At 45.5% G+C, this 27,000-nt stretch overlaps 1 protein-coding gene across 2 annotated transcripts; it reads right to left on the bottom strand.

The window, feature by feature from the left end:
• Window positions 1-70: 70 nt before the first annotated feature.
• On the bottom strand, window positions 71-26,059 carry DAZAP1 (DAZ associated protein 1). 2 transcript variants are annotated; one of them, XM_074163738.1, is made up of 12 exons: window positions 25,907-26,059; window positions 20,114-20,154; window positions 19,485-19,651; window positions 19,117-19,182; window positions 18,376-18,486; window positions 16,440-16,488; window positions 11,907-11,989; window positions 8,400-8,553; window positions 6,841-6,870; window positions 6,274-6,414; window positions 5,182-5,364; window positions 71-1,104 (listed from the first exon to the last, which is right to left on the bottom strand). In XM_074163738.1, the coding sequence occupies exons 1-12, from the start codon at window positions 25,936-25,938 to the stop codon at window positions 932-934; spliced, it is 1,230 nt and encodes a 409-aa protein (XP_074019839.1). In that variant the 5' UTR covers window positions 25,939-26,059; the 3' UTR covers window positions 71-931. The 2 variants fall into 2 exon arrangements, with proteins under 2 accessions (XP_074019839.1, XP_074019841.1); XM_074163740.1 differs by having other exon boundaries at window positions 77-1,104; window positions 18,376-18,483.
• Between the last annotated feature and the right edge of the window lie 941 nt (window positions 26,060-27,000).

Below are 27,000 nucleotides of genomic sequence, written 5' to 3' on the forward strand. Positions count from 1 at the left end.
AACTTATTTTTTGTCCAAAGAAAAAAAAAAAAGAAAAGAAAAAAAAAAAAATGGAGACAGGCTTGTGTTTCTAATCCAAATGTACTTCTCTTTATTCAAACCAGGGGTAATCACTGGTTAGTGCAAAATGCACCTAAACCTTTTTGCCTGAGGGAAATCTACATCTTAACAAGGCCTCCGTTAACCCCTAACGAAATCCACAGAGGATCGGAAAAAGCGTTTGAAGCGACAGATCTCAAGGCTGCGCTTCCGTAAGTGACTCTGTGCGTCCGACGAGTCTGCCCCGGCCCCGCTCCCGCGCCGGCGGGTCGCAACAGCAGAATGCACTCAGTAGATTTCTTTTGAACTCCCAGAGTTTCTGAACCATCCGCCCCCAACCGCTCGTGTCGGGAGTAAGGGGGTTGCAGCTCGCCCTCACTTCCAACAGCGCTAACGGAAACCCTGTTTTAAATTAAAAAATAAGCCAGCATACATAGTAGAAAATTTCTCTTAAAAATTTCACAATCTGTAAATGTATATATTTTTTTTTTTTCTTTTAAACATAAAAGTTTACAATATACGGTAAAACAAAGGCTCAGGAAAAATAATTTCAAAAAAAAGAAACCTGAAGTTTTGAATTAAAGCTGAAGACATTTTTAAAACCCTGTAGTTTGAACCAGTGACATTTTCTTTATTTGTGCTGATGGGTTAGAGAAAGGAAAATATTTAAAAACTGCAGTCCAAACACCCACAGCTTTGCCTTCAGAAGCCATCTTCCCCCACCCCCCCCCAAAAAAAAAAACCAAAAAAAAAAAAAAAAAAACCAAAAACGTTGTTAGGTTTTTCTTCCATCAAGTATGTGATTGTCACAAGTTCAGAAGTCTGGGATTGCTGGGTTGGGCTGGTTCCAGACATCCCTGCGTGGACAGAATTCCCTGATGGCCAGCCCCCGCTAGCGCCTGTAGGGGTGAAATCCTTGCACGTTGTGGTTCTGTCCTCGTCCAAACCCGCTTCCTCCGGCGGGGGGGCCACTGGAGGGCTGCACCGAGGGGCCTCCGTAGGGAGGGGGCTGCTGGCTGGGATCAGAGAAACCTTGTCCAAACCCACTCAAGTCTTGTCCATACCCTGGGGAGAAGGGGAGAAGGGCAGAGTCAGCCTCCGGAGCCGCCCGCGCGCGTGGAGGAGCCACCAACCCAAATCCTGCCCCCGTCCCTCCCCCTGCACGGCCCAGGAACAAACTCCTCGCTCTGACACCTTAACGATAAGCAGCTGCTTTCCCTTCTTGCCATTATTTACCTCCTCCTACAGAAGGAATGGGCAAAAAGCAGGAAGAACAGGGAGGCAGAAAGAGTAGTTTTCACTTTTGGGGTAACCCTACCCAGGCTGGAGCTAAAGCACCCCGTTACGGCTGTTCAGATGCTTCAAGTGGCCTGTAGGTTTGCTGTCAGCTCATTCCGAATTTAATTTTTGCTTGGGACGGGCTGTTTATTGGCAAGAAACTAGGACTGTCAGGTTCAGCAGAGACGCAGATGTCGCAAGGAAGTTTTTCCCTGAAACCTGCAGGCTCTTAAACCCCTGGCACTGCCAGCGCAGCGCTTCTGGCTCTGCAGCGTCAGCTTCACCATCGGCCCTCGACAGCCAACAACTTCCCTCGCTGAGAAGACACGCTGGAGAAGACAATCTTAAACTCCCTTTCAAAAAAAAAAAAAAAAAAAAAAACCCAGAGTGCTGCTGCCTGAATATGTATTTTAATTAACTCATCAGCCTCTCTCTCAAGGAATAATCAATTAAAAAAAAAAACGTAAATTGAAACCTGAGGGGGCAAAGTTGGCAAAGGCTGTGACTACTGAACCCATTATAAACTTCACAATGGAACCCTTGGTCCAAAGCTGCCCTTAGAAAGAACTAATGTCCTTCCCCAGAAACTCAGGGCCCGGGCAGGCTGAAGTAGATTTATTCCAAGTTCAAAAAACAAAGCCCCATCTCAAACTTGCTGCCCCACTGCTGGCCCGGCTGGGGAGCAGCGCAGGCAGGGACCGACTCCAGCGTCCTGCCTCTACTGAATTTTACACTAACGCAGGCTTCAAGTTCACTTTGATCTCGTTCTTCCTCAATCTGAGGAATTAAACACTTCTTCTGCCACACTGTCCTCCTGCACCCACTGCCCTGTGACGGGAGCCGCACCAAAGGCCGGGTTCCCAGTGGGTTCAGAGTGAGGAGAATTTGGGAATAGGGAGGAAGGGCGAAGACGAAAGACTTGCTGGAATTCTTGCTGTCAACATGAAAGACGGCTAAACGTAAATTCAGGACACTGAGAAATTTAGTAAAAGTTCCTGTAATTAAATACGACTCTTAATCATAACAGTGGCATCAGTGCAAGCCTCTGCTATGAAAGATGGTATTAAGAATCCTAATTACTAAGTACGTTCCTGCAGTTCTGCTTCTCTCTGTGCAGGCTTAAAGCAGGTTTAACTCTCTTAATCCAAAACAAAGTCTCTTAGCATGTCTTCAGTATTTCAATTTCAAGCTCTGCCTGTCTCTCAGGACTTGCTACCACTAATGAGCCTTAAAACACATCTATCACAGGCTTCTATTAGCCCAAAATGCTAATCCAGCCGTTTTTTTTCAGACGGACATAAGCAGGCAACCAAAAATACAATTTAATTGTTTGTCAAGGGGTGAGGCTCAGAGTTGGGGAAAAAAAAAAAATCATCAAGTTATTTCTCACTGTACACTGCAGTGTTACAGCTTCGAGTGGCGGAAACCACAGTTCTCAATTTGTCTATCACAAAGGAAACCTACAGCATAAACCTGAACAGCCAGATATTGTCTCCCCCCTGCTTTCTCAGCTCCTGCCGCGGCTCCCCGCCTGCCCCAGCGCCGCCGCTCTCCCAGCGCCGCCCCAGCCACGAGGCTTTTACTGCCCCGCTCAAGAACCTGAGCTCAGTTGGGTTACACGGGATAAAGCCTCGCCGAAGCAGCGGCTCGGGAGCGAAGGGCAGCATCAGTCACACGTCAGGCGGGAGGGTTCACTTCAGCCAGGTACCACCACACAGAACTGTATTGCCCTTACTCACAAAAGTAAACATTTGAGCCGCACTTTTTTCCCCCCCACCCTCTTAAAAGAGGCCCTGCAAGAAACACAAGTTAATTTCCCCACGGCAGATACATCAAGAGCATTGGTTGTAAAGAGGCACCACCTACCTAGGCTTCTCACTGCTCAGCCTGACCATAAGAGTGTAAACAAAGTATTGGCGCGTAGCCTGAAGGGTCTTGAGAATAGGAACCCAGCCCTAGTAAGAAATGAGGAGACCAGGGCGCCGAACCCCCAGAGAGCCCTGTGCAGAGATAATTTTTCAGGGTGAGGGAGATGCACCCTTGTTAGTGTTTAATTCACTAGTGCTTACATTCAGCCTGGCTTTAAACACGGCAGCATTTAAGATGCTGTCAAGCCAGGACAAATCTTAAAAACGCCACAACGATAAGATAACTCGGGGCCTCTTTCAAGCCCATAAGCTTTATGCATTTATGTAAATACATGCAGATCGGCTAGACTGCCTATTGCACAGCAATGCTGCTAACTCATTTGTGATCACATCAAGTGCTGAAGCTCTTTAAAAAAAAAAAGTCTGAAAGGTTTTACACGTTAACTTTCCTAACAGGCGGATGACTCTGTGGTCCTGCAGGATTGAACACCTCTGTCCCCGTCAATGCTTCTAACAGCTTTCAGGTTAGAAAAGCACTCGAGGTGAGAGACTAACTGCGGTTATGGTTTGAAAAACTACCCTTCTCAGCCTTCTTCCTCTTCCTCCCCAGCACTCTTAACAGACTAAGAGCACCTGAAAAATTTCACTGCTAAAGAGGCTTCCGAACACACACCAGGGGTACTACACACACCAAATACTGGAATGCCCCCTCCCGTTTTGCACTATGTTGGAAAAGAGATTCTTCCTAAACTTCCAACACATCTCAGACATTGGCTTCCCACTGAACAAAAGGGATTGTGCACGGATTTATCCTTATTTAATAGGTCCCATCCCCCCTTCAAAAAGAGTCTGCAAAGAGACAAGCTCTGGCAAGACAAGGAAAACTTCCTCTTGAGTCACAAGGGCAAAGCTCTCTGTGAAAGCAACTGTGTTTATAACAAACAAATCGAAAAACATCTCCAATTCATCAGCATGAGAACATATGTTTGCTTTATAAACACATCTGAAAGGCTCCTCTTCCTTCAGAGCCTGTTTTACATTTTTGGAACTTGGAATAGCATCTATTTAAGTAACTTGACGAAGCGTTGATTTCAGAAGAGCTTCTGCAGGCACCACGTGTGGTGGTGGAGAACTTGTTCCAGTGGGGAACAGCCTAAATCCACGGGCCTAGAAATCCATGGGCCTGCCTGCAGAAAGGTCACTTGAGAAGTTAAAAAATGACCAATTACAATCCCTTTAAAAAAAAAAAAAAAAAAAAAAAAAAAGAGGAAAAAACCCAGCAGTGTGCCACATCTTTGGACATCACTGCTCAAAAATAGGGCCAAGAGGAAGAGCAAGATGAGAAATTCCCTCTCAGCTTCCACGGGGAGGAGCAGGGATTTTACTCAGCACTAGCACTTGTAGAGCAATTTATTAATCTTTATGGTGGTACTGTCTGACTGGCTTAAAACTCATCACTGTCTTCTATCAGGTATCTGCAACAGCGATCTGCACGGCACAATTAAGCATTACAGACTTCAGACAGACAGGAAAAGAGCAGGGGGAGGGAGGGAAGGGCACACAGCTCAGGTTCTTACACCCACACTGCTCGCCCCTCCATGCTGTTCTTACCCTTCACGTCTGATTCCAGTCAGTCACACAAAAAAGCTGACTCCGAGCTCCATCATGAGCTCTTGGAGGGGAAAAAAAACGAGTTTTAAATACAGATTCAGGGAGAGTGCAAGTCAGTAGTTTATCCCACCAGTGCACAAGTCTCTGCAGACTATTTCCCAGCATCCAGGCAATGTTTTAGAGCTGATTAAGAAAGTCCCCTCTGGCTAGAATACTGCGTGATTTAAGGATCGCTTGAGAGCTGGTGGCTGGCGTTCCCATCCTGGAGGGAAGGGCCTTCAGTGCCAGCAAATGTTTCCAAACACTGACTTTCTACCCAAATATAAGGGAAAAGCAGGAAGGGGAGAAAGCTCAAGCGGAGTTTATTTGATACGCGGTTACTTACCAAACTGACTATAAGGGAATTCTGGCTGAGCAGTTGGGGGTTTGCTCATGTCCTGAGTTGCCTGAGATGGTGGTGGTGGTGGAGGAAAAGCTAGTGGTGCTGCCCCTGGAGTGGCAGGTGGAGGGGGTACTCCAGGTGGGGCAAACTGGTCAGGCGGAGGAGGTGGAGCACCATAACCAAAACCTGGAACAGGAGGAAAGTACAATACACGTGAAAAGACATGGGTGAACCCCACCCTGGCTTCTTGCTTGGCCTTAAGGTATGAGAAGCTTCTTTAAAAATACCTTTAAGTCTCTTAAAACCAAAGTGTTTGTTATCGACAGCTGGCCATACAGTAATTCTGGCAACCACTGTGGCTGGCAAGCACCCTGCTGGCAACCACTGTGGCTAAAAGACCCCAACAACAAACCTTCTATCATGAGAAATCTTCCCCCAGAGGAAAACTCCAGCTACACCAGCACAGAGGAAGCGATGAGGTAGAACTGGGGACCCAACTCTGCGCTCACATGTGCATGTGAGAGACACAAAGACGAAGCCATATAACTCAAGATCTTAGAGGAAAAAAAAGGTACCCCAAACAAACAGCACCCTCATAGCAGAACAAGCAGCTCAAGATAACTGGGTGGTATTTTCCACCTTCTGTTTTAAACCAGGTTTGTGACCAGACTTTTCAAAAGGTGGCCTGAGGGGGTCGTTGCCAAAATCCTATTATATTTCCAATGCTAGTTGTGACCTTAATTCCTTAAGCTTCTCCGAAAATCCCAGCCCGTGTCTAGCCCCAGTCACCACACAGTAATCTCTAACTTTTCTCTCGGATGTCGTCACAGGGGTACACAATAAATCTAAATTCTTTTAGCAACACAGATTTAGAGCAGAGAACAAATGATTACCGTAGCCAAGAAAAAAGTAACCCAACTCACAGACAAAAATACTTATAATTACAGCTTGGAATATTTAACCTAGGATAAACATCTAAGGATAGCTGAAACGTAGGGAAAAAAAAAAAAAAAATCCAAGTGCAGAGGAAGATAAGCAAAAGCTGAAAACTGAATTTGGAGACAGACTGTACTGGAAATCCCGTAGGTCACTTACTAAATGGTGGAGGGGTGCCATAGCCCTGTGGAAATCCTTGCGGAGGCGGGAATCCTCCGGGAGGTGTAGAGACTATGTATGAGGTAAATGGTGGTGGTGGTGGAGGAGCTCCTCTTCCTGGAGGAGGTGGTCCATATCCACCTAGAAAGATAGAGAGAAACCAAGAACTAAAGTGGCTTAATAATGAGAAGCTGCTGCTTAAGTCAGCATCCTCTAGATGGGGTAAAGCTGATACATTTCAGACGCAGTCTCAGCCTTCTATGAATTCTGACTTTGGGAAATATTTGTCCTCTATGCATCCCTACTGCAAATAATTGCAGTTTAGAATGTAATTCCTTGATAACAAATTAGCGTGGTTGGCAACAGCAGGATGTATGTCAGCTCCCATTACTGAGTTGTTAAGAACACACTATCTTCTCCTGTGTTCTTTCAGGACAAATTCAATCAAGCTTTTAAATGTAGGTTAAATACTACAGAAATCCACAAATCGCTGTGAACTCTTAAAGAAACAGCACCCTCGCTCAGTAGAATTTCTCGTTTAAAATTGGTCCCATGTAACGTACTTACCAATCGCCTGTCCTGCTGGCACCCACATCCCTAAAACAGAACAAAAACAAGTGACTTACACAGGCACTGAAGCCACATACTATGGAACGGGAATGATTTAAAAGAAAGTTGATCTTGCTCTGGGCTCTGGAATAGACCGAGTACCCTCCCAGTATCCCCTACAGATCTATTTTTATGGTCCAAGAAATAGTTTTTTTCACTATTCACTAAAATTTATTTATTCACTAAAATTCACTATTTCTGAATAGCCTCTGAATCATTCAGCAAATAACATGCAAGAGAGACAGCAGTCCCCAAACTCAGATCAGGTGGAGAGCTCAAGAACTGTGGGCACACCAAGTGCAAGAAATCATACTAGTGTGAAGAACAAAAGTACTGGGAATCACAGCAGACTACACAGCCAAAGTGTTTTTAATTTACTACCAGGCTTATCATAGTCATTTTTGAAGTTTTTGAACCATAAAAACATAATCTTCTGTATTCGTCGCAGCATTAAGATTGAAAGATAAATGCATTTATGTCTTACGTTAATCTTTCCAGTAGATCAGATATCATTTTCTCTACAACTAACCACATTGAAAATAATCTAGTTTCTCAATTTGCGCAGTTGCAGATTAGCACATCTGTGCAGAATGTCAAAGCCTCAGCTGCAGCTTTCAAGTTAATAAGCACCATGGGGAAACAAGCCATCCCTCCACCGAGGTATCATCCATTGCAGCACGAGACGAAGCCATGACACTCCCTTTAGCCCCCCAGGTGAAGATTCCTCATCTATCAGAGCAAGCAAGTTCTGTTCTGTCAAACGCAACTCAATTATACCACCCTATTTCTCCAGAAGTTATCAAACCCGTCTTTGGATGAACTCAGCGTATTTATCCTGTCTTCAAAATCTTGTGGGGGTTTAGAGCCATCAAACCCAAAACACACGGCTGCTCCTTTCAGCCCTGAAGGGTTCAAGCTAAATCAAGAAAATTATATGCATTAAGTGCTCCCCTGCACCACTGCTACCCCCATAGCTGCTTGTTATTTTTCCAGGCTACATTAAGCAATAAAATCCAAAGACAAGACCATCTGTTTTTCTCTCAGCCCTTTCAAATTTTACTCATAGCTTCCTTTGAAACTGCCTCATCCTTGAAAAGCCATTATTTCAATACAATTTTTCATCAGGGTCTCAGGCAGCCCATAATCCCACAGCTGGAGTCACAACTGGAGCCCTTGAGCTGTCTCAACACCTCCTCCGCGTTACCCAAAACCACGCGATTGTGTTTGGGGAGAGGCAGAACCAAAGAGGTGAAGCACAGCCTGGGACACACACTAGACCCAGCAAAACCCACTGATTCCTGCCCTATGAAACAAAGGTTTTTGGTAAAAGAAGTGAAGGAACAATCTCAGCAGCCCTGGGATGAACTGACATGTGGGTTTTTAGTTCCGCTACCAGCAATCCAGCACAGCAATAGCATTGATAGACCCGGCAGTGCTGTTATTTGCCAGTAAAACCAAATTCCCAGTAAGGTGCAGAGGCAAGACTCCTGCGCACGTGACTGACACCAAAACGGTACCTTGAGGGCCGTATCCCTGCTGCCAGGTCGGAGGGGGCTGACCTGCCCAGCCGTTGGCAGCGCTTGGCATGATCCTACTTCCCCACTGACTGGCACCGGGTGGCCCTGGAGTTTGGCTTTTGCTGTCCCGAGGTTCCGCGCGCTTCACCTCCACCTAAACAAACAGAGGTGCCTTTTAGGAGAGATGTTGCAGGGCAATGCACCCCCCTTCCCTTCACACACACCCTTAATTACACTTAAGACTACACTTAGCATCTTACGACTTATGTCTAAATACTTAAAATTATTAAACTTAAGGCCAGTAATTTAAAATGTTTCTCAGGTACAATATATATGATGGTAAGACATTACAAGTCCTACTGTTGAGGTATTTCAAGTAAAACACATCCTACAAATCACTTAGGTTTCATCAGAGTACAGTATTCATTGGCTTTAATCTTAAAACAGCAGTACCCTCTTACAACGGCTCTTCACTTAAAAAAAGCATAATCCTTTCAAGTATTTATGTACTAATTTCACATTTAAGGCAGGAGTTACAAAGACGATGTTTTCCGGTAAAAAAAAAAAAGGACTTTGAGTAAAGAGTACGCTCTGAAAAAGGGTACTAATGCTTTAACCATTCAAACACGTTTGGGGTTCATTTGGAAGTTACAGTTTAACCCACCCCATCTAACTACAATTTCAGCTCTGCTCATACCTGAGAAACACACAGTTGGTTGGTTGGTTTTTTTGCTTGTTTGTTTGTTTTTAAACTTAAGATTTTTATTTAAATGTCTAATGGAAGATAAAGACTTACCTTCCCCAGGCTAACGCTTAAAGAATCTCAATTAACTCAAACAATGTCAGAGGGAATGGATGTGATAAGAGAATCTTACATTACATCTAACAAAAAAGTAAACAAACATGCAAGTAATAAAAATGGACAGTTGAGTCAATAAGAAGCAAATCTTCATACTGTGTTAAGTCAGTGACAAAAGCCCTCCTGTTTTTAAAATTAGTAAGCCACAGTGCTTAACTTATTTTATTCAAAGCTAAAATGTCCTAGTGTTCCAAGCCATCGAGTAAGTGCATTTGACCTACTTAAAATAAGCTGCACATTCAATATAAACCTCTCAAAAAAAAAAAAAATCCAGTTTCTGATTTAATGAAACCCTCTCAGCACTCATGCATGCTGAATTAAAGCCTTTTTTTATTTTATGATTAATTTTAATGGGTGCCAGAGTACAAAGAAAATAAATCTCAATCATCAATGGGCCTGAGTAGTATGGAAAATAAAGTATTCAGAATTCTTCCTGCCATGTCTTAAAAACCATTCATGTCAGAGAACAAACAGGAAACAGGCACAAGGCAAGGACAAAGCCCCCCGCCCCCAGCCCGCGCAGATGCCCCAAGGACATTCGACATGACAGTAACCAAATCTCTGTCAGCTGAAGGCCCTTCCAGAGAGGAACCAAGGGAATTTTTCAAAGGACTCAAATTAATGAGTCTTAACACATTTGCCTGGAGGGAATTCAGTTATTGCTTACAAAAGCAGAGTCCTTCTTGCAATTTTAATTTTTTTTCCCTTTCAACAACATATGGATTCATTTCAGCAATACCTTTTTAATTACCAAAAAGAAAGAGATACCATTTTTAAAGCAGGCATTATTAGTCAATGGAGAGAGCGGAGTAGCTGGAGTTCATTAATCTGTGTGGAAGAATCCCATTAATTTTTCAGTGCACATTTGGAAGCGGTGAACTGCCAAACTGAGGACTGAAAAATCCCTGTGCAATATTCCCAGCACCGGGGTTAAAATTCAACACCTGCTTAAGGCCCAGTTTATACCATGAAATGAGGCATCTCCGCTCCTCAGAGCGGAAAAAACTGTGTTATTCTGGGGGTTTTTATGTCACTGAAAGGAAAAAAAAAAAAAGGCAAAAATAAATTATTCCATTGTTTGGGAAAGAAGGGAGAACTCTGAATTCACACCGAAGTTTTTCTGGAAAGCAGCAGTGTCGGAGGTGCCATTTCAGAGGCTCACACAGGGTTCTCCATCCTCTCCCAGAGCCGGGACAGACGTACTCTCCTTTGTCCCCCTTCACACCCAACTGCTGCTCTGGGATAGAACCTCTCCTTTCAGTGGTTTGTCTAAGTTTAAGGCAATTCCAAGGCAAGAGCAGAGGATGCCCAGAGGATAGAGATAATTCACACACGTACCGGGGTAAATTTACTGCTGCCAGTGCATTTGCTCGCACCCGGGAGAGCTCGTGGGAGGAACACACTGGTAAGCAAGAACCTGCGCTGACGTTCTCGATTACACAAGCACGTTTCTTCCTTTGCTCCGTTTCCATTGTTAGGAAATCAGCCCACCCCTCGGCCCCCAAACGAGTTCATGGAAATAAAAAGCATTATATTCTGCATAACTGACCGGAACTGCCCTGATATGCAAGTACATGTCCCCTGCTAGCTGAAGAAACGCTTATGAAATATCAGCACAGAGAGACTTTAAAAGACAATGCACAATTATACAATGCAGTAATTTAAGGCAAGTGACTGTTCTTGTGTTCCCTCGAAACCTGCTCACTCTAACCTCAGCAGTTTTAATGTTACTTTAAAAATTGTGGATATACTGTAAAGCTGCAAGGACTTTATATTTACCAGAACTTCCTGGGGTTAATTTTTCTTTAAGAAGTTATTATTTTCTGGGTATAAAATGTGGGTGCCCTGCATCAATTTACTTTGCTTCTAGCTTTTTTTTTTTCCACAGGTACCAGCACGTTCCTTGCCGAGTAACATCAAAGCAAACCTACAAAATTCCTCCCTATCGAACACCCGTTTGCTGACAACACAGTATGAAGATGAAACAACCAGAGGTCACTTAACTGCATTGTGGTTAAATACTATATAGAGTACGTGGGTTCGTATCAAAGTTTCACAGTAAGTGACCCAATTTTTTAAAAAACCAATCCTTCATGATGTTTTTATATTTCCTTTTTCTTTTTAAATTTAAGATTATATAAAGTAGATTGTCTTGCACCACCTCAAAATTTGAGTATCAAATCCACATCTGAAGGAGTGGTATCTTAAACCAAGCCTTGAACAACTCAGATTTCACTGGGGTTCTGATTTTCAAACAGCTGGAAACAACTAATTCCTACCCTTTGCCCCCAGGCAGAGCTGACAGCAAGGTGGCCATCAGCAACCCTGTGTCCCCTAAGCGGTGCCCAGCCCCAGCAGCCCCCCAGGTCTGTCAGAACAAGGCCTTCCCCAAACCAGAGCACCCCCCAGCCCCAATTCTCAGGATTTCCAGCCCCGTCTCTCCTCCACGGGCCAAGCCCTGCACGACCCGTCCCTCGCCTGTTCAAGCAAACTCCGAAGACTTTCCCCACCTTCATGGATAAAGCCTGGAATTTGGACAGACGTGCTCTCCCGCCTGACTGAATCAATAACCTTTATTCACCAGTGAAATCGCCAGTTGCCCAAGACTTGGTTCTTTCTTAAGGTAAAATAAAACTACAACTACACACTTTTTTGCCCATGATGTCGTGAAAATGCATGTTGACAGCCTGGTCCACTGATTGTTCGTCCTCGAAAGTAATAAATCCAAAACCTAGCCAACGACGAAGAGTGAATCAAGGTAGCAGGGTGTTGTGACACAAAACAGGATGATGAACAGTATTAGGGGCGGACCAAGGGTTCAAGCAGGGGTTTCAGATAACCGAGACTTGTGTTAAATTTTCAAAAAAAGTCAATCTGAGAAAATTGCAATGGATACTTCCTGTAACCAGGCAATTAATGCCTCATCTTGGTTTCACACATGCAACTTACGAACTGAGCTTGTTAACCATCTTTTAATTTTTCTTCCTAACCCACCTACCAGGAAATGGAAAAAAAGTGCTAATATAGTCATAAATATAACTGTGCCACAGGATTAAAAACAAAATACTTGTGGGACAGCAGATTAAAGCTGCTCCTATCTGTGATTCAGACCAGGTTCCCCGAGCTATTATGTCCCTGTTCCCCAAAGCTGCAAAGCAACTTCCTCCCATCCCTTATCCCATCTTCCAATTAGGGAGTATTTTCTGTGGAAAATAAGAAAGTTGTCTTTGAAATGTAGCTGTTAAAGCATGAAAAATTTTACCACTCCATGGATGAATGAGAAGCTTCAGAAACTCACAACCTAGATCAGAGGTTCTCAAGATTTCCAGACCTTAGAAAATAGACATTATTCCTTCCAATTCCTTCCAAACACAGCAACCCCTGGCAACTAAAGAAGTGTTGCCTATACAGAACGGGATACTCGCCATCATGGCCCTTCATCTGTTTTATTTCTTATATTTCCTGCCGCTTTTCTCTTGAAAAATCTAGGCAATACTTTTCAGCCCCTCTTTTTGCCCCAGAACCCCAGGAGTGGCTCATCCCCTTCCATCTGGCCATAGCCCTCGGCTGAACCCAGCGGCTTTGGAAAGGGCACCAGGGGAGAGTCTGATGCCTGTAGAAAACACCGGAAAAAAGAGGGAAAGCCCCAAGGACGAAGTCGCTTTTTGAGGTGGCACTTTGAGAACCACTGCACTTAGGTTGTAGCTGCTGATACTGCCGAGAGAGTGGCAAAATAAGTGGTTAATTCCACAGAACGCGGAGGCTGGTTCATGCCATCAACCACTGATCGCGGTGTGACCACCGGCCCGGGGAAGGGGAACACATGCAGTACAGAATCTGTGCCATTCTTCAGATTAGCTAAGGGGAGAGCAATCAAAATTAGAAAGAAAAAACGAGGTGCGGCATCAAAAGCATATGGAACATGGATGCATTTCTGCTTTTCTGAAACCCAAGATTTCCCCCTTGGTTTGCATTTTGCTTTGCAGCTAGTGCTGACAGCAGCCATATATTGCTCTAAAGCGTTAAACAGAAATACAGTATCTATAACAGTTAGTGTCTCTCTGAGCTTATCCAACTGGGTTGGGTAAGCCCAAAGAGGCCTATTGTAGAGAAGTTTATATATATAAAAAAATACACAAAGATACAGGCCAAAATAGATTCCAGCAGGTCAAATTCTGCTGTCAGCAACAAGAGCAAAAGACATCACTAAAATAAACTTAAAATAAAAAGGAAAAAAATTAGCATTTCCCACACACAAGAGACTGGCAGTATAAACGAAGTTTTGTTGACCTGTGATGAAAGCAGCCTCAAAGCTGAGAGCAGCATTTCATCACAATATATTTGTCTGAGGTTAACTAGAAACCTAAGTATTAGAGCCAAAAGAGAAGTATTTGTATTTAAGTCACACATTTGGTATTGCTGCCTTTACCTAAAAAAGGCACGGGAAAGAAAAATGATGGATACCATCTACATGTGAAGGCTGCCTGTTTAACTTGATTCCAAGAAGACTGAAGGAGGGGAATGTATTGTGGGATGGGGTTTGGAGGAGGAAGGAGAATAAGAGGTCATTGAGGAAGCCAGTAAAGAAAAAAATAAATAAATAAGAAAGGGTTTAAAAGGGCCAAACACCACAAGATAAGGAATAGTGAAGAAATCAGAGTACAACAACGTGAAATTTTAAATACAGTTAAAGTGATAAAGTCTCTCATCCCGTAGCATTATTTTCGGAAGGACAGGACTTTATTGAGGACCAGAGAAAGGAACTGCCTTTAGCAGGAATGGGAGCGGAGCGCCGACGGGAGCAATGACGCTGGTGTGCAGCCAAGGGCAGGGAGAGAACAAACACAGCGAGAACCTGTAAATTACTTCCCAGTTGTTGGCTCAGCCAAGAATAGAAAACACGAGAAGCAGAGGCTGCAACAAAGGCACCGTTTCTTTTGAGATGCGAGAGGCTGCCTGCGCTGGGACTGGGACTGAAAGGAACTCCGATGAAAGCTCGCAGGAGAGGCAGGAGGAGAGCGCGAGCGAGCAGAGAGGACTCGGGTACTTGAAGAGACAGAGCTGGCTCCTCAAGGGCATCGCTGCGGCTCTGACACCAGCCCAGACTGGTTCCCAGCATCCTCTCGAGGAGCGGGAGCCGGAGGAATGCTACCAGGATTAGTAACGAGGATAATTTTTCCCTCCTCCTAGCAGCTAACCCGTAAAATGACATGCAGCAAGGGATCTGTTCAGAACGCAAGGATGGCGGAGTTAATGGAAGAAGGCGAAATTCAGAATGGCACAAGCAGAAGATGGCAGGGAATCGGCCTTTTAAATGTTATAAATATATAGTCATTTAGGTACCGTGTTAAAAGGACGAGTGTGTAGGCAGAGCAGCACTCTGCAACAGAACAGAGATGAGAAAGAGAAGGCAAGAGAAAATGTGTTCTGGGATGCGTGACCAGGAGTGCCCAATGCAAACCACGAGGAATTTTTCCTCGCACGCCCCCAGGGACTAACAAGGCCATTTTTGGAGATGACAGTTAGTTACCACCCTACATAAAATAACGTAACCCAACAAAAACGAAAGCCAGAGCAAGAGGATTCAAGAAGTTGAAGAAGTCAGGTGAATGAGGAGAGAGAGCACTCTGCAGCACACACTGGATGGAGACAAGGGAGGTTTTCAAACTTCTGCTCTAAGCTCCCACCTGAGCAGTCCACCCAAAGCCCTCTATTTTTTTTTATTTTTTTTTTTTTTTTAGTATAGCTTTAAGCAGAGAAGCCATTAATTGAGATGAGGATTAATCCAGACCAGGCATGATGCTTTAGTACCTTTTGCTCAGAGGCTGCGTTAAATATTGCAAAGATGTAGATGATACAACAATTACTGAAATATTTCAGAACTTCGGCAATAAATTATATTCAGATGCCCGTATCTCTGTCTCCACTGCCTCCTCTATGGAAAATCAGATGCTCTAGAGCGTTTGAATAGATGAATTTACATTCCGCTTAAATAAAAGGTATCTGTTGAAAGAAGATTAAGGTAGCTAAAGCAAGAAAACAAAAAAACAAATATATTGAAACTTCGTTTACACTCCAATAAAAGACAAAGCCCGTCCCTCCTCTGACTGTGGAACTGGCCTGTACCTCTGTGATAAATTATCACCTAGAGAGAAGAAATCTAAAGAGATATCGTTAATCACAGTCAAACAATTCACAGAGAGAAAAGAAAAAAAAAAAAAAAAAAAAGAACTTACTTAACATTACCATACTTTACTATGAAACACTTAAATATGTCACTAAGGATGTATGTCTAAATTAAAAATAAAACTAAGACTTAACAGCTTAATAAATATGAAGTGAAGAATATATTTCTTAATAATGAGTCAGAAGAGAAATGAAAGTTCAGATGGCAAACTATTCTCTAGCATGTAGAACATGCTACAGGGTGGTCAGTGCAACTAAGCTTCACGTATTTGAATTATTGCCTCTTAATTGTCAAACAGATGAGAGATGCAATGGGAGTGGATGACATGAAACTTGCTTCGTATTTTGACCAAAGGTTACCACCTTGATTCAATAGTCTGGTGAAACTTCCAGGTTTTGGGGTTTGGTTTTGTTTGTTGTTGTTTGTTTTTTTTTAAAATTAGTATACCATACAGGGATTACACGCCCCAATCAAAATATATAGATTTCAGAATTATTTTGTGTAGTTTAAGAAGTGTTTTTCTTTAAGTGAAGCCATTTAACCAAAACAAAAAGCACAAAATGGATGGATTCTGCTCTAATCTCGTGTTCAGAAATACTCTGAACCGGAGTAGCCCCCCCATGCAATTACAGACATCGACATACCTTTTGTGGGGAACAGGAGGAAAATCTGTTCATTTTTTTCCCCCCACCATTAGTACCTTAAGCCACAGGAGCGGCTAGAGAATCAAATTTCATTCCACTAAAAAGACTAGCAAAAAAACCCCATAAATGAACATGAAACGTCTGACTTTAAATGCACAGATACCAACTAAAGCTGCAGATGAAGAGTCGAGACTCGAAGTGATATTTGCCCAGTGAATTATTCTTTTTCCTGAGGCAACGTAGGGGAAAAAAAAAAAAAAGTCTACCTTTTCTGATGGTGTGAAATAGTTTGCCATCTGACTATAGGAGAGTATGAAGAAATTTCAAGGACAAACTAGATCAGCCTTTACCTCGGGGCCTCTGTTTCTCTGCGTCATAGATCATTACAACTTCAGTGACCTGGAAGAGAGAAGGGAAATTCTACTAAGGGTGCTGCCAGGGGAGCGATATAAACAGTTACCACGGGCTGGTTCCCTGCGCTCTCTCCACAAAGCACAATTAAATGCTGGATGTAGCCATCAACACCAGGCTGGCCTAACGCAGCGCAAACAAATTGGGAATATTGCTCTTTATAGGAGTTTAAGAAAAGCCCGAGTTCATCTGTTCTGAAAAGCTGTTACGCTGCAGCTCTTTAAGGTCTCATCACACTTAAGATTTTAATCTCGCATTAAGATCGCCACACTCTTTATACCCACACTATTGACTATTAAAAAAACCCCAAAGGTTTCTGTTTTTCAACATAATAGTCATCAGTGTAGCTTCTTAAAAGATTATTTTTTCCATTTTTAAACATTTGCACTCTCAACATGAAAAGCAGCTTTAACTCCAAACGCATTTAAGAATTTGCACGGCTTCTCTGAATTACTTACTTAAATATCAGTGTGGCACAGAGTCCCAGTCATAAATTGATGCTTTAAATAGCATTACAAACCCCCGTAAGTTATGGATGATCAGTATCAGTGTGATTTTAGCTTAAAAAAAAAAAACAAAACTAAAAAATGGAAAATGCAAGCTGTTCAAGGGCTTCAAGGTTTTTTTCAGAGTAAGCACCACTGTGAGCTACAATTTAAACAAAACCAGAGGTGTAGCGTTTATGTCAAAGGCAATATTAAAACAGCTGAAAGGAACTGCCTTTAAATTTCTCAGATGCAGAAAAGGGGTCTCAAAACGTGCGTGATCTCATGGAATCACATCTTCACCTTCAAGTCAATCTTTGGATATTTACTAGAATCCCTTCTATTATCTTAAAATCTTAAGCAAATTCAGCTTTTATTTACAGCTAGAAAACATATTTTTTAGGTTATTATACCACATACACTCTCTTGAACACATCCTACTGGAGACATCTCCCCCATGTGGGGATTCTGCCATGTGACAGTGCCAATTTTTTCCCCACTGGTCCATTTGGACGCTCTTCTTCTCACCGGTCTTATTTACCAAGCAATTACCACGTCTAATAATCAGTGCCTGCTTCTGTCTCTTTACTGTGTTTACAGAACATCCGAAAACCTCGACTTCTCCAAAGATAACTCATTAAAAACACTACATTGACTCCCCAGTTTCTATACTGCTGTTAAAAGTTCTACTACTTACATTTAAAGGCACTTACACTTAAGGGCTGTTGCCTTCTGTATTTGGTGGAACGTAACCCTGCCAAGGGGGGTTCCCAAATCAGAAGATACCGTCATTTCAGTCCGAGGTTACAAACTGAATTGAAAGCAGGTACAGAACACGAGCAGTAGTGTGTCTCTAGAATGGAGGGTCTAGGGACAGCAGAACTCAGCTGATGATTTAAAAGCAATTACTGTTACCAAAATAACAGCCGGACGCGGCAAAGTTTACCCTATCTGTACACAAAGACAAGGATCTCGGACAAAAAGCTCACTGAAGTACTCCCTGTTCCCAGATAAAAACCAAAAATTCAACAAAAGTTTTCAAATCACTGAGCTGTAAGTAATGAATCGACAAGAGAAATAATTACTTAAGCCAACTCAACACAGGAGTTTTTGCAAGAAGGGAACAGAACGATGCATCAGGGGAACAAGAGGAGATAGAAGCAGCAAAGTTAGTTACATATCAGAGCAATGGATTTTGACAAACAGCAAGATACATTTCAAGATGATGAACGTTTACTACAGTTTATCACAAAATGCTTCTGTATGTCCCTACAGCAGTTTGTCTAAATTAACCCCAAAATTTGACAGCTTGATGAAATCTGAGGAAAGGCAGCAGGGGGGAAAGCATCTCGCAACCGACTGATAACTGCCATCATGCTGAATGACTCACCACTCCGAATTTCTTGAAGTATTCCCTGAGCTCTGTCTCGCCACAGTTATGAGGAATCCCACCAACAAAAATTTTATTTGATTTATTGTTATCGCTCCTGGATCCTTTCTGCTAAATCAAGGAGGAAAAAATTCAGTCAGAAGGACAATAAAGTTGGCTACTTCTATCATTTTATACTTAAACATGAACAATGGTCTCTCGCAGGCTGGGGGGGAGCCATCTCCAGGCTTGAAGTTTCCTTGTCATTAAAGTGAAGCAACCGCACACTCAGAGCTCAGCGGTTTCGTGTTCACAGTCAGAACCCAGTCTCTGTTCTTCGGAAGATCAGAGAACCGGGGACTGTGTTCTGGGGCCATTTACTCGTTTTCTAACGAAATCACATTAACCCGCAGGGTGTGAAGTTGGCTGGAGGAGAGTATCAGTGTGAGTGCACTTCCAGACACTGGTTTCAAAACCTGAAGAACTCAACTGAAAACGTGGCCAAGAGCTTAAGAAAACATCACACCCACAAACTGAGTTTAAGGCAAACACGAAACGTTCCTTAACGCTGTGTGGTACTTGGAGTCTTACCATGGAAATCTAAATAGAAAACATTTTTCGGAAATAAAATTTACGCTCAAGGCCTGCATACTGACTCCTAATTTAAAACTATGGATATAATCCAAGGGAATTCAATGAAACTGCCAGCAATTAAGCCCAATCTTGGAAAAGAGGCAGGATACACCAAGGATCTTTCCTTACCCATCCTTCCTTCGGTCGTGTCCTCTCTGGCTGCATCCCCCTAGGTGTACATGGCTTTGGATCAATCTGGAAGAAGTTCCAGTTTGGTCAGATCTCAGCATGCAGAATATTGTTCTAAAAGTTAGGTTTCTGGCAGCTGAACACAGCACTGCTGGGATCCAGCTCCTCAGACCAAAGCTATCGTCAATACATGGCTTCTACAAAGTGACACAAACCATTTGAGTTAAAGCTGTCTTACAATAAATTAAAACCAACAATCAGGTAACTTTTACACTGTCCAGTCTGCGAATAAGAAGCCAAAATGTAAAACATCTTTGGAGCAGTTTGGAGCCAAAAAAAGAAAAGGACAAAACACAAAAGCAACTTACATTTCGGCCATCTAACGTGTGAGGTCTACTGGCCAGCACTGTGCCCACACAGTTGGGATCTTTAAATTTGACAAATCCAAATCCTCGAGACTGGTTTGTTGTTTTGTCTTTCATTATTACACAGTCTACAACTTCTCCATACTGAGAGAAGTAGCTACGGAGGGTTTCTGTAAAAAAAAAAAAAAAAAAAGGCATATATTAAAGAGAACCAGGTATTAACGTTATGAGGCCGTGTTCGCAATTATGAGGCAATAGATAGGCAAACAGGTAAACAACTTCAAACTCATTTTGAAAATGATTACATTTTACTTCCTCTAGACAAATGGTACATACTGCTTTATTTCCACTCAGACAACAGAACAGTATCGTAGTAAAGCAATTATAAAAAATTGTCACCGAGTTGACAAAAAAACTTCAATCCCAAACACTGATCAAAAATATAAAACCAAAAGCGATTAACATAGATTTGAACTCTCTCTACAGAAAATTCTATTCATTTAACAGAAGAGAGCAGTAGAACGTCATCCCATTTTTCCTACCACAGTATTGTCTGTTAAAAAGCTACGTATCTGTAGGTTGTTTTGCTGCTCCCAAAGCCCGGCCCAACGCCTGTAGAATACATAGCTTACCTTGTGTCGTGCTCCAGTCCAAGCCACCCACAAACAGTTTTCTGCAAACGAAGCACACAGCAGTTTTAGGGCGCTATACCACAGATGCTACTTCTTATTTAACACAGAAGTCAGCTATTCTGGAGGGTCTGGTGGTAGCGAGGCCTCCACAATGCACTACAGAGCCCGGCCTTCACTACAATTCACTATTCTTCGGGACAACTACCTTCTGTTTCATGAAGACTCACATAAAACTGAAGCATCCGTTTTGTGTGCCACAAGTGTGAACAGAGATTGTAAGGTTATTAAAGAAGTGCATTTTATTCTTTTAAGCAAAAAGAAGACAAAAATATCAGAAAAGCCTAAGTTCCTCCAAACTTCTTATTTCCAGGTATTTGAGAAGGCAGTGCTGCTTTGAGAATTTGCCACAACACCCAGAAGTAAAAAAAAACCCAACAACAGAGAATATGACACTCAGTACATTTATTTGAGGCATAAGGAGTTCCAGCATGGAACACTACATAGGTCAGAAAAATATGTGTAAAAGCATCACTGAAATTTGAACAGTGATCCAAGAACGCCATTATAAAGTCATTCTACCTGGTTAACCCCACCTCAATTAAAACAGGATGCCTGGATTCCTGTCAAGGCCTAAGGATCCTCAGCTCTAAGTCACTTACAGAACTTCTAGCAGCACAAAAAACAGCTGCAGGGTCCATGCAGTTCCAATTTAAGGATGAAAACAAAATCCCAAACTTCTGAGCTAAAGCAAACTGCCCCCAAACCAAACATTCTCATTTAAACACCCACATCCGTCCCATTAACACTTTAATCCCAGGTCGAGGATCAAGAGGTGTGCACAGTCCTGCACTGGGCCTCCAAAACCAAGACTGAAGAACAGCTGAGCTCTCCTACATGCCTTTGCTACCTAGCACCAGGACAGTTACCAGAAAGGCAATTTACAACTGAAATAGGATTTAAAAAACATTATTCTACAAAAATACACTAGCAACACAGCCGCTGCAGCCCTTTGTATCAGGTATTGGAGCAAAAATAACACCAGAGACTGACGTTTATACACTTCATGTTACCATCTCCTACAGTTAGAGGCACCTCCATATGAAAAATAATGCCAGTGGTTGAAGTTATTTAATAGCAACACACAAATAATAAGCAATGCGAGTGCATCTGCCCTGGGATGATGTGTCCAGCTTTCACGGGCCACAAGGTCAAAGCCCAACGGGAATCACAGCTGAAAGGCTCCATGGGAAGAAATGCTGAACGAGATGCAGTGGTTGGATTCAGGCATCACCTGAAATTTCTATACTTGGGTAAAACTGAAAGCATACCAGTTTTTTCCCATACTCGGATCAAAAAAAGCTGAAGTCAGCCCTCAGGCTTCCTTGCCCCTGTGTTCTCAAAGAAAAGTCCTTAAACTGCTGATTAAAATAAACAAAAAAACCCTTTATCCATTCCTTTTATGTGCTGCTCCCTCGCTCACCTAGACAGACCAGTCAGAATCACTTTTGTCCACCATTATCTTCTAGCTAAATGAAAGCAAAAGTAGAACTACCAAGTTCGAGTCTAAGATAGAAGACAAACTTGTGAGGCAAGTACTAAATAACAGAGTTGCGCTAATTCAGCAATTAGTTATGAAACCATTTTACAATCTAGTTTAGCGATATCTGCAACTAGGTGAGAAAGTCATGGCTCAAACCCAAACTAAGATCCACGCTCAAAACTTAAGACAAATCTGAATGAACTTGTCTTCTGAAAAGCACATCCGAATCTGCCCCATTCCTGTTGGAGCATGTCGAAGAGCTTGGGGAAGTGCAGAGAGAGGAGCGGGGCGATGCCAGCCGCCTGCTCTGCAACTTCATCGGCCTTAGGGTGTGACAGAACTTCCACGCAAAGTAATTCACCCCATAATTAAAAGGTTAGCTTAAAGCCACCTCAACACTTGGCCCTTTCCAATAAGAAGCACCAATGCAAAAGCTCTTCTGTCGATAGTTTCGTGCGTCTGCACAGACAAGTGCTGGGACAATTTATCTTTGGAGGATGCTCTCTATTCCTTGTATCAGGCCTCAGAGAGAGCAACCATGTTCTGCTTTGCATTCTACTTGCCCTCAGATATACCCCAGTATAGCTGAGCCGAGAATTACTGCACCTTCACTTCCACGGGGAAAGCTGAAGTTCCCCTAACAAAATAAAAATAAATTAAACTTCCTCTCACCTGCTTTTTTTGGCACTAAGAAACCAGCCGCCCCAGCCAGAGAGCTGCTGGTGCACAGGGAGCATTGGTGAAGTGAGAGCCTTGTCCCCAGAAGGTGCTGTGGAACAGGGCAGTTTGCAGACAAACCAGCAGCCCCGTCCCACTTTGATTCATTTCTGCGACACGGCATCACGTCAGGACCCTCGTGCAACAGCAACAGGGACTAAATCCAGTATTACCCGGTACCCACCAGTCTCGTTCCAGCGAGGCTAATTGCATTTCTAAGGCAGTAGCTGAGAGGGACACGAGTCTTGCCTTTCAAATAAAAGACAGACTGTTCAGCACAGACCAAAGCCCCAGGAAATAACTGCGCCGGCGACGGGCAAAGCTCCGGCTCCGCAGCGTGGCAGGAGGCAGCGGCTGCATCTGCTCCGTAACGCCTCTGACACCAGCAGGAGCAGGACACCACGGAAAGCGGGGCTGGTTTCTGCTGGCACCTTCCAGGATGAGCGAGTTCTTCTCAAGGACAGGAAAACTCCCCCGCCTCCCTCTGCTGGCAAAGAGCTGGCTCCGGGCGTCAGTTCCCAGCAACAGGTCATTGTCTGGGAACAGCCCAACTTCACCGGAGTCGTCACCACACACAGACCCCCTGGGAGATCAACTGTCCCTTTCGCACCTTTTCTCTCCGCACCCAGCACCCACCCACAAATCCGTGTGCTCTTCCTTATGCCACTACCTTCAGGGAAAGTAAGTTCTAAAAGGAAACTTTATTTCCTAAGAGCAAAGAAAAAAAAAATAATCTATCTAATGCTATATGCAGATTAAACTTTTGATGTAGCCTATGACTATGTGCTAGCTACATTTTGGGATTTTTATTACAAAAAAAAAAAAAAAAAAACCAAAACAAAAACTAAATTTGATAGCTTGGTATCTAAGCCCAATCTATAAAAGGTCAATCTAAAAATACCAGCTATGTTCTGACATAACATGAAGCTGTCTGCAGGGACGGAGGACTCCCCGCAGTCAGTGGTCACTGAAACCTTCCAATTCCACTATTAATTATTTGTAGTCACCCTACATACATTTAAACAAACAAAAAAGCGGGGTTGCCTAAGGTCAACTGCAGCAGCTGTATGTAAATACACAGCTTCTATTTATACACACACTATAGAATGCCAGAAGCCAGGAGTATCCCATCCTGACTCCCGATGGATCGGTTTGAACACACAGAGCAAAGGCAAGAGTTCACTAATCCCTAATCCCTACCCAACACAAAATCTAAACGCAATTCCGCACAAGACAGGGGTACGGAGTAAGGCCAGGTGGGCATTGGATTCCCTGTGCTCAGCTTCCATCACCAGCCCCTTCATGTGGTCCTACGTACGCTGCCACCCATAAAACTTCGTGTTCAAACAGCTTCTGGGCTGGTAGTTATTAAAATGATGCCACGGGTTTGAGCCTGCTGACATCACTGTCCTCACACCTATTTACACACCCTCAGAAACACACCCCTCCATAAAGCCACATGTTTACAGGCTGCAGCGTTTGGAGGATGCTGCAGTCCATCCCCAAGGGAATGTAAAGCAATTCCCCAGCAGGAGCCTGATGAGAAGACAAAACACCAGCCCGTTCCTTCGGGCAGGTCTCTCTCTCTCTCTGCCGTGAACAACCGTACAACGGTGTGCACCGCACCCCGGTGCATGGAGGACACCGACAGACACGGGCACCTGAAGCAGCAGCATCCCTCAGCTCCGGAGCAGGAAGCGCAGTAGGGACTCTCCAGAAGTTATGGTACATACAGCAAGTTTTAACCAAGTTTCACAAACCCACGTGTTCCGCTTCAACTATTTCCTGACAAACTTCACTTGCTAATTTATTACTTTCCACCGCAAATGCATCCATCACTGAAACAGCTAACCCCAGAATCAGTAAGAAAGCACACACAGGTATTTTAAGAAGTGCCAAAACTCAACAAAAGCGCAATCTATTTGCTTACGTAAAATAATCTGGCAGGTTGATTAACATCTATCATTTCTCTTAGCGCAGTCCAATGAGCTACATCCTGCAGGGCAGAGGATCTCAAGATCAGCACTTTTCTTTCATCTGAAATAGTCCCAAGCACTAATTACAGCAAATAACACTCCCAAGGCCCTGCCTACTCCCATCGACACGACTGCGAGGCCTACAGCCTTCCTGAGGATTTCTTCTTAACTTAAAATCTCTGTCCAGAAGATCGGTTAGATCCGCAACTTCCTATGAGGCCCTGCATCTCACAACAGCTTTCAAAATAGAACTTCCTTCACACAACTACAGGCAGCTGACTAAAACTGCAGTTTGTTCCACGCTTTCACCTTTCCGTTTGAGCACTTCTGGGGGAGGAGAAAAGGGAAAAAAAAAAAAAAAATAATTACCACTTCCGATTAAAACCCAGTCCTTTCCAATCTGATTACAACTCAGAAGGATCACAAGCTAAGCAGTCTGGAACTGGGAGCGAGCTCTGTGCCAGATGGGCCCGGTCGGGATAGAAGCTGACAGTATTTCAGGGCGGAACTCGCAGCCTGCGCTCACCTACAGCCCCCCCCAGCGATTTAAGGCCCCCAAGACCAAATAAAAACACTTTCAGAGCAAAAGCTACCTATTTTAACATGCCTCATGCAATATGCGCTGTTGGTAGCCACATGTTACACTCAAAACAGTGATCCTGCCCCTCGTATTTTTAAGACTGTGCAAATTAAGGACACGCGCGGTAAATAAGCAGCTTACAGGAGAGAGCAGGAGAACTCCAGTTTCAAAGAAGGTGACCAGTTTCAAAGAAGGTGACCAGTTTCAAAGAAGGTGACCAGTTATGGCGCGCACGTTCTGGGCCAAAACTTGTGGCGAAAGCTAAGGCAATCTTCTTATTTATTTTATTTTTGCTGTTTTCAGATCTAACGTGCCCACCCTCTCGCCACAGAGCCGGCCTTCCAGCCGAGCACTGCAGCGGCCAAACACCGCCGCAGCTCGGGCTGTCAGTCCGGAGCAGCCGCTAAACCTCCCGGAGGCCTCGCAGCTAAAACCGCCGCTTTTCGGCCCGTTTTTCTGGCCCCCGAAGGAGGGCGAGCAGGATGCGGCTACGGGCGGCGGGGCCTGCGGTGCTGGGGGGGGGGGGACGGGGGGGACGCCGCCTTTGTCCGGCCGTTCCCCCGGAGCGGAGCCTCGGTGCCGGCCGGGGACAGGCGGGGAGAGCCCTGATGAGTCACGGGAACGGAGACACCGGGCGGGTTTTACCCCCCCGCTCCCCTCGTTGAGGATGGAAAAGGGGAAAATAAACCGGCTCCCCTCCACACACCGCCCCCCCCCCCCGCGGGCGGCGGTGACCTTGGCCGCGCGCACCTGCCGCCGCAGCCCGGCGCGGGCCGGTCACGTGATGGGGGGGGGGCACCACCCTCCCGGGCCGCAGGGGCCCAGCATGGCGGACGGGCCCGGCGGCGGGACGGCACTGAGGGCCCCCCCCCCCCCCGCGGCTCTCACCCCTCGGCCGGGAAAGGGCGCGGGGGGGGGGGGGGGAGGGCCGGACCCCCGCCCCGCCTTTACTTCCTCCCCCCCCCCAACTCCCTCCTCACCCGATCTCGTCGGCGCCTCCCACGCTGTTCATGGCGGCGGCTCCTCGGCGGGATCCGGGGCCGCGCCCGGCTCGTCCCTCCGGTGGCGGTGGCAGGTCGCGGGTTGCGGGCGGGCGCTCCTCGCCGTGTTTCTTCCCTCCCCGCCCCCCCCCCCCCCCCGGGGCGCTCCCCGAGCTGCGCAACGGCCGCCCCCGGCCCGGCCCGGCCCGGCCCCCCCCCCCGCGCCGCGCGCTCGCGCTCCCTCAGCGCCGCCAACCGCCGCTGCGCGCGCACCTGCCCTCGCTACGGGGTCTCCGGGGCCGCGCCCAGGGAGGGGAAGGGAGGGAAGGGAGGGGCGGGGCGGCGCGCGGGGCACGACGGGAAGGGCAGTCCGCCCGCACCACGTGCGAGGAGCCGGGATGGGGGGGGGGGGGGGAGCGGGGCGGACGGGACCCCAGGGACACACCGACACCCCCCCCCCCACCTCCCGAACCCCCCCCGGGCACGGCGGCGCCCCCAGAGCCCCAGCACCGGCCCGTCCTTCCGTGTCGAGCTCAGCCCGGCTCTGCCCCACGGCGCCGGGCACGGAGAGAGACATAGCACCCTGCACAGCCCCACGGCACGGCACGGTGTGGGGCACAGCACAGGGCACAGCCCCACGGCACGACACAGTGTGGGGCACAGCCCCACGGCACGGCACAGTGTGGGGCACAGCACAGGGCATAGCCCCACAGCACGGCACAGCCCCACGGCACGGCACAGTGTGGGGCACAGCACAGGGCACTGCCCCACAGCACGGCACAGCCCCACTGTGTGTGTCCCCAGAGTGTGGCACCATGTGGGGCACAGCACAGGGCACTGCCCCACAGCAGGGCACAGCCCCACTGTGTGTGTCCCCAGATCGTGGCATGGTGTGGGGCACAGCCCCAGAGCAAAGCACAGCCCCACTGTGTGTCCCCAGAGCGTGGCACAGTGTGGGGCAGAGCCCTATGCACGGCCCCACAGCACGGCGCAGTGTGGGGCACAGCCCCACTGTGTGTCCCCAGAGCGTGGCACCGTGTGGGGCACAGCACAGGGCACAGCCCCACAGCGTGGCACGGTGTGGGGCACAGCCC

Source organism: Numenius arquata, chromosome 25 (assembly GCF_964106895.1).
Source record: "Numenius arquata chromosome 25, bNumArq3.hap1.1, whole genome shotgun sequence".
Taxonomy (NCBI): domain Eukaryota; kingdom Metazoa; phylum Chordata; class Aves; order Charadriiformes; family Scolopacidae; genus Numenius; species Numenius arquata.